The sequence below is a fragment of the Gopherus evgoodei genome, chromosome 12 (genome assembly GCF_007399415.2).
Source record: "Gopherus evgoodei ecotype Sinaloan lineage chromosome 12, rGopEvg1_v1.p, whole genome shotgun sequence".
NCBI lineage: Eukaryota > Metazoa > Chordata > Testudines > Testudinidae > Gopherus > Gopherus evgoodei.
Window position 1 is genome coordinate 7,001,455 of NC_044333.1, and position 8,394 is coordinate 7,009,848.

General features: G+C 40.5%; 1 protein-coding gene across 1 annotated transcript in view; it reads left to right on the forward strand.

The window, feature by feature from the left end:
* LOC115660442 (cyclic nucleotide-gated cation channel beta-1-like) overlaps positions 1–6,590 on the forward strand; it is a 45,049-nt gene extending 38,459 nt beyond the window's left edge. The window contains exons 18-19 of the mRNA XM_030581888.1: positions 1,296–1,491; positions 4,657–6,590. Coding sequence (XP_030437748.1) covers positions 1,296–1,491; positions 4,657–4,863 — 403 coding nt within the window. The 3' untranslated portion in view covers positions 4,864–6,590. The remainder of the gene's footprint in view (positions 1–1,295; positions 1,492–4,656) is intronic.
* Positions 6,591–8,394: the final 1,804 nt, after the last annotated feature.

Below are 8,394 nucleotides of genomic sequence, written 5' to 3' on the forward strand. Positions count from 1 at the left end.
AATAATTAATTTTCATTCTATTCAACACAGCAGCACAGAGGTTTGGAATTCTACTATTACCTAGCTGCCAGGCTAGAATGTTAGAAGTAGACCGAGGGACATGGGTAGATGGGCAAAGTGCAGGTGACGTGGACATAGTTACATGTGAATGTAGCTATAACACGGCTCTGAAATGTATGTATTTGTGCATGCACATTTACAATTGGCTTCTGCAGAGAATAATGCATGTGACTAAATTTGTTCTCTGCACACATTTGTACCTGTCAAACTTCATCACTCCAATGTACACAGGAACTGTGAATGCAACATGGGAACAAACATAACCAAAGCAGACTCATCGAATCATAGAACCACAGGGTTAGAAGGGACTGCCAGGATCATCCAGTCTCACCCACTGCAAAGATGCAGGATTTGTTGTGTCTGAACCATCCAAGGCAGGTGGCCCTCCAGCCTCTTTTTGAAAACCTCCAGTGAAAGAGATTCCATGACTTCCCTAGGCAGTTTGTTCCACTGTCCTGCTGGTTTTACAGTTAGGAAGTTTTCCCTGAGATGTAAACCAAATCTGCAAGGCTGCAGTTTGAAGCCTTTTGTCCTGCCCTCCGTGACACGAGAGAACAATTTTTTCCATCTTTTTTATGGCAGCCTTTCAAGGATTTGAAGAACTTTGTCATATCCCCCCTTAATCTCCTCTTCTCCAAACTAAACACACCCAGTTCCTTCAGCCTTTGCTCACGAGGCTGCATTCCACTCCTTTGATTAACTTTTTGTCGCTCACCTGAGGATCCTTTCTAGTTCCTTTCTATACATTGGTGACCAAAATTGGACACCGTATTCTAGCTGAGGCCTAACCAGCGCTGAGTAGAGCAGTATTATCACCTCCTGTGACTTGCATGCTGTGTCTCTGTTAATGCAACCCAAAAGTGCATTTGCTTTTTTTCAACAGCATCACACTGCTGACTCATGCTGAGGGTGTGATCCACCACAGCTCCCAGATCTTCCTCAGCAGTGCCGCTGCCACGCCAGTTACTCCCCATTCTGTATTTGTGCATTTGGTTTTTCTTCCCTAAATGTTGCACCTTACATTTGTCTTTGTTGAATTTCATTTTCATACTCGTAAATTTTTTTTTTAAACAATCACGGGAATTTTTTCCCCACAATTTTCCCAGCTCCACTCTGCAACCAAGTCTAATGTGTTGAGAGTGCCTTTAACGGCTGCAAAACTTGAACTGTCTGTGTTAGAAAATTAATCCAACACTGCACGTCTCTGGACAAAATTAGTCTCTTTCTTATTCTAGGAAAATGCTGAAAAACAACAGTAAACCCAAAGAAGAAAAGGGCATGCCAAAAGATGTGCTTATCATTCCTCCAAGACCTGGGACACCTAAACTCTTTCAAGCTGCCCTGGCAGCTGCAGGAAAGATGGGAGGCAGAGGAAAATTTGCCCATATCAGATGGAAACTGAGAGAGCTGAAAGCAATGCAAGTTATGGAGGTAAGGACAAAGGACTGGAGTTTTTGTTCTTTCACAATGAAACTATCATCTTGCAACACTGTTCATGGAGACTTAACAAGAAACAGCGGGGAGTCTATATTTCAGCTGAACAATAGTGAACAATTTGTTGATCACAATCTACACACTCACTCTTTCTTTCACTTTTCTGCTTGGACTATCTACGAGGGTGCCAACTGGTGACAATCTTGGACAGAAATTTGTCCATAAAAAAATCAGCTGAGATAACCAACTCATTTCATATGATGTCAGACTAAGTTTGAGAGCAATATGGAATAAATGGCAAAGTGGTCCTAGATGGATTGAGGAAACCCTTGCAGAAAGGCGTTGTAATCCAGTGGGCTAATGTATGAACTTGATCTGTGGCCTAGTAGAAGAACACATTAGCTTTTCAATTGAGGAGATCCTAATAATGTGAAAAATTTAGGTCTCATTCTAGTCTGCAGTGGACATATATCCACATCACACACCACTCTACTGTGTAACATTCATAGAGCCAATCCATATTATGTTAAAGTGACAGACAAGTACACAGCCAGACATCCAGCATCCACAGGGAAGTATATTTGTCCAGCTTTGTAGCCGTGTGACTGTAGCAGAAGTCATGCTCCAGTATTCAGTAGTGATTCTATCTGCATATGATTTGCTGAATTTAAGAAAGTAAAAGCCTTAATATGAATATACTAAAGGACTGTGCTTTTATTAATTAGATATACCTATGTATTATAATCACTATGTTATACAGACAGTATCATAACTGAAAGTCTTTGCTTAGTAGTAGTGTTAAGGTACCATGGTAAAGAGGGCTGTATACGTATTTAGAAAGACACATAGAACAATGATATATATTTCTAGCGTCCTTCGTAAAAGAATAAGAAGGCTTCATACACTTAAATGCTGTAACAAGAATTAAAGAATAGTTAAAAGTGGCAGAGAATATAGATGCTGACATACACAACACATTCTGGATAGTAATGGAGAATGAATTGTATTTAAGGCATTCCATTCATAACCCACATTAACACAGGTAGGTCTTTGTCCTTCTTCATTAGGAACTGGACACAAAATTGCAAGCCCAATATCAAGGATTTTTAATTAATCTGTAAACTCAGGGTTCATACCCTTTGGTTCATACTCTAATATAGTACTTATTGTTAAGAAAGGAAAAAAGGTGATCCAGGAAACTACAGGCCCGTTAGTTTGACCTCAATTGTATGCAAGCTCTTGAACAGATTTTGAAGAAAAAAAAAAGTAGTGAAGGACATAAAGGTAAATGATAATTTGGATAAAATACAACGTGATTTATCAAAAGGTGCCATATCAACCTGATCTCTTTCTTTGAGAAGATAACTGATTTTTTTAGACAAATGAAATTAAGTAGATCTTTCTGGATTTCAGTAAGGCATCTGATACAGTTCCACATGGGAAATTAACCCTCATCTTCTCCAATTTAATTAATAATGTGAAAATTGAAAGGTGGGTAAGGAACTGGTTAAAGGGAAATCTACAGTGGGTCAAACTGAAAGGTGAACTATCAGGCTGGAGGGAGGTTACTAGTGGAGTTCCTCAGGGATCAGTCTTGGGACCAATCTTATTTCACATTTTCATTATGACCTTGCACAAAAAACAGGAGTGGTCTAACAAAATTTGCAGATGACATAAAGGTGGAAGGTATTGCCAATATGGAGGAGGACCAGAATATCTTACAAAATAATCGGGATGACCTTGAAAATTGGAGTAACAGAAATGTGATGAAATTTAATAGTGCAATGTGAAAGGTCATACATTTAGGGATTAACAACAAGATTTTTTGCTATAAATTGGGGACATATCAGTTGTAAGCAACAGAGAAGAAAGACCTGGGTGTATTGGTCAATACAGAGGATGACTATGAGCAACCAATATGATGTGACCATGAAAAAAGCTAATGCAATCCAAGGATGCATCAGGCAAGGCATTTCCAGTGGAGATAGGGAAGTGTTATTACCATCATACAAGGCACAGATGAGACCTCTCTGGAGTATTGTATGCAATTCTGGCTTCCCATGTTTAAGAAGGATGAATTCAAACTGGAACAGGTGCAGAAAAGGGCTACTAGGATGATTCAAGGAATGGAAAACCTACCTTACAAGAGGTCATTTAAGGCGCTTGGCTCATTTAGCCTAACTAAACAAAGGCCAAGGGGAGATATGATTGCTCACTGTAAATACATCAGAGAGAATAAAACTTGGGAGGGAGAGGAGTTATTTAAGTTAAGTGCCAATGTTGGCACATGAACAAATGGATATAAACTGGCCATCAACAAGTTTAGGCTTGAAATTAGACAAAGGTTTCCAACCGGCTGAGGAGTGACATTCTAGAAGAAGCCCCCCAAAAGGATCAGAGGGGACAGAAAACCTTAATGGTTTCAAGACTGATCTTGATAAGTTTATGGTAGGGATGGTATGAGGAGACTGCATGCAATGCCATGTGGCCCATCTGTGACTCCTGGTAGCAAATATCTGCAACGGTTGGAGGTGGGACGCTAGATGGGGAGGGTTCTGAGTCACTACAGTGAATTCTTTCCTGGGTGTCTGGCTGCTTGGTCTCGCCAACATGCTCAGAGTCTAACTGGTTGCCATATTTGGGGTCGGGAAGGAATTTTCCCACAGGTCAAATTGGCAGACACCCCTGATGTTTTTTGTCTTCCTCTGCAGCATGGAGCAGGGGCCACTTATTGGTCTGAACTAGAGCAGATGGTGAATTCTCTGTAACTTGAAGTCTTTAAATCTTGATTTGAGGATGTCAGTAACTCAGCCAGAGGTTATGGGTCCATTACAGGAGTGGGTGGGTGAGGTTCTGTGGCTTGCAATGTGCAGGAGGTCAGATGAGATGATCACGATGGTCCCTACTGGCTTTAAAGTCTGTGAGTCTTTGATCTCTAGCTGTTTCTTGAGCATATTAGTCACCTTCCCCTACCAAAAGGAAAAACATCATAGTGAGGTGAAATCTTGATAACGAATTCGGACTCAGCAAAATGGCTTGAAATTCTCCTTTCTCTCTCTGCCAGACACATTAATTCATGTTACTAATACTGTGGTAGTGCTTAAGGGTCCCAATCATAGATTAGGGCCTCATCACTTTCACTTTGTTTTATTTGTGTTCCAGGAATCCAGTTCGACTCCAGTTCTGCTGAAGTTACCAGTCCGCCATGATTCATCTAGAGCCTCCTGCAAATCAGGTGACCACACTGACAAGGAGGATATCGTCTCAAAGTCTTCAGATAATTCAGTCTTGATTCGCATGAGTCCTGCCCCACAAAGCAGCGAACAGATTCTTTCTGTTGAAGTTTCAGACAAGGAAGAAAAGAAATGAAAAGCAAACAACCCGCTGTCCCTCTTAGAAAGCCACTGCCATGAGTTTCAGCCAGACAACTGCATCCTATAGAAGCTTTTACTGGCTTCCGATTTCTGTTCAATGGCTTTAAGCGTCGCTTATGAAGCCATCTTTCTTGGTTACTTAGACCACAAGGCTGCTGTTGATAAGGCTCTTTGCCATAAGGCCCAGAACTGTACAAAGCTTCTGCACTTTGGAAGTCAACATTTATTGAACTCCTTAATAAACATTCCCACTAAATACCCGGCCAACCCTCCTGCCTCCAAATCCAGCCTTACAGTGAGGGCGCCTTGCAGTAATGAATACTGGCTTTTTCCAGTTCTGAATATTTAGTGTCTGTTTGCATCAGATATCAGTGCAACCCCTTTTGAAGGTTGTAGTTATTTTCCCCCCTTAATGTGACTCATAATTTTACTCAAAACAAACAGAAGAAAAGCCAAGATTCCTGTCCATTTGCTGCAAGGCTGTCATAGACGATGCTGTGTAAGACGCAGAAATGATGGAAAAACTGACATGGTTCTAAAGAACAGCAAAGAAAATTAGCATAACTGATAGCCTGAAAGACAGGACTACTCCCGAGTTCGGAATTCTGAGATGTGCAAACAAGCACGTAATTTGTTTTAATGGGGTGCGTGTGTCACCATATGAACACAGCTTGGTTTCATAGGCTTATCAACATTTTTAATATCATCTTAGCAATTCCTTTGTTACTTGTCGGATCTGAGGCCCTCTGCCTATAAGGAAGCAGGCTACTGCTTCGCACCATGCTTATTATTGCAATACTTTGCTTGTCATCTCTTTGGTTCAGTGCTCATCCAATAGACAGTACTGTGGTTGGGACTCAGGTTGAACAAAAATTGATCTTTTGGTTCAGTGTCTGAACCAAGAAATTTCATTTGGGTTGAACGAACATTTCCCTTCTTCTTTGTGTAAAGAAGAAATGAGGTGTTTGCTACATGGGGCAGTCCCAAAATGTATTAAAATAGAATTCCACTCATTCAACAAATACTCATGCTCTAATTAGTAGTGCAGACCTCACAAGTTTACACATGGAGTGGCCATGCTGCTAAATGAGTAGGATGCCACTGTAACAATTACATTCATATGTACATTATACATTTGTCACTTTTCAGATCTTATTTTACAGGGAAAGTTTTGATATGAAATGACTGACCTTTACCTTACTCCTTCTTCACCATTTATTATCATGCCTACAGATTTTCTTCTTCCCAGGAATGGTCCTCGGAGAAACTATGTGGGCTTCTCTAGGGGAAGAAATACATGTCAAGGCTGATTAGCGGCATCTTGATTTCTGTTAAGAATTCTTACAGACCGCAGCACATTTAAGGAACTCAGAAAAGTTACAAGTACAGCTGAAGTCACCACAGCCCTTAACACTACAGGGTAAAAGCTTGAGTTTTGATAAGAGTGTTGAAACTTCCCTGAATATTTCTTATCCCGTGAAGATTTGTACATTATTTAGTTTCCTACATTTTGGTGGAAAGTGTATAGTATTTTTTCACTATATAAACATTTTAAAAGTAAAAACAGGAAATCTGTGCAAAAATTATAGGTGAAAATGGGTTTTGATTGCTGGGTATATTTTGATATGGGTTGTAAGGATAGTTTAAATGAATAATATGCCTTCTGCTGCAGTGGCTTTCATATTCCAAAGCATTTTCATTAAACTTTTAGATTACTGTTCACCCTGTGTGGGTTCATTTCTGGAACAGGGAATGTGTCAAAAATTCTTGCTTATTTTAGCTTTGTCTATTAATTTGTTATACATCAACAAAACAAATTTATGTGCAAGCTTTTATGACAATTTTCTCAGACTTAAAACAACCCCAAACTAACATTACAAATTTGTCATAGAGCTGTGAGTCTTTATGCCATATTCCACGTGAGCACCTGGACAGACTCACCTTCTCTGTGCAAATCGAGAAGTTCAGTGGTAACATTTACCACAAAGCCAATTACACCGCTACCTCGATATAATGAATTTGGATATAACGCAGTAAAGCAGTGCTCCGGGGGGGAGGGAGGCTGCGCACTCTGGTGGATCAAAGCAAGTTCAATATAACATGGTTTCACCTATAATGCAGTAAGATTTTTTGGCTCCCAAGGACAGCGTTACATTGAGGTAGAGGTGTAGCTAGACGATACACCCAGAATTCTTATATTTACTACTTGATTGATTTTTGTAAACGTTCAGAGTGCCTTTCAAATGTCACCACATTTTAATAGCGGCTGCCAGAAAATTTTGAACTCACTGTTATCAGAGGCTAACAGCTTGAAAAAGTCTCTCATTGAAATCCTGGCTCAATTGCCCCATAGATTCTCACTGCCTCTAGTTTTTAACTGCATCTGGTTGTGCATGCTTTTGTTCCTCTTAGCTCTTCAAATTTCCTGCATAGCAAGAGTTTTTAAAAAGAAAGTCAATATGCTCAATAGCCCCGCTGAGTTCAAGGTAAACGTGTTGGCTCAGACCTCTAATTCTATCTTCATTCCTGTTTTTTATATTTCTTTATTCTTTAATGTCACTTTAGAAGCATTGAAATCTAGCCTTTGTTGATGGGAGGACCCCTAACCGATCCTCTGCTTTCTAGCAGATGCGTTCTACCATTTCGGTACCTATGCCAGTTATTATGGATTCATTCTCCCTGCTGTCTTACTGTCCTCGCCTATAAATCAGGATCCTATGGGGTATTTTTCAATCTTCCATCTAGAAAGCACAGCACTGCTGTTTTCACATGCGTTGCTTTCTTAGTAAATGTCACATCCAGTGGCTGCAGAGCTATCACGCATACAGTGTTTTACCACATTTATTTTGCTAATAACGTTTCCAAGCAAATGACCCTGCCGTGCTGGGTGCTGTTCACACACACTGTAAAAGGCAATCCTTCCCATGTAGACATTACTGTCTAAATAAATTGAACCAGAGGCTGTTCAAGACAATCTGAGGTGCTAAGCAAAACTTAAGTGGGCCACCCCATCTTACTTCCTGGAACAGAGCTTCTCAACCAGAGGGGGCATACCGGACCTTCTGTAGGAAACGTGTCAAGCCTTCTGATGGTTTGGTGGTTATGGTAGAAATGGGGGAGGGAAGGCAAGTACCAGGTTACACTCTGATTTGGCCGAATTAGAGTGAGTGGTATTGTGACCTGACGTGCTGGGTTGCAGAACTGCTCAGGTTTGGGCTGGATATTCCCGCTGCCCTAGGCTGAATCTGACACCCTAGACAGCTGCCTAGTTTGCCTACAACTAGCAAGATGCTTGAGACAGACCTGCTAACATGTAATGCTTTGCTATAATAACATTAGGAGGTATTTTCACTAACCACATAAAAAGCAACTATTCACTAAAAGACCAATGAAGCTGATATGCCTTAAAAACCTAAATTATTTTAATCTTTAAGGAAGAGATGAAAGCTGCATTGCCTCAGCTCAATTGGTGAAAGGCAGGGAATGCAAAGCCAAGCCATTGGTGAAAGTCCAGAATGCAACTAAC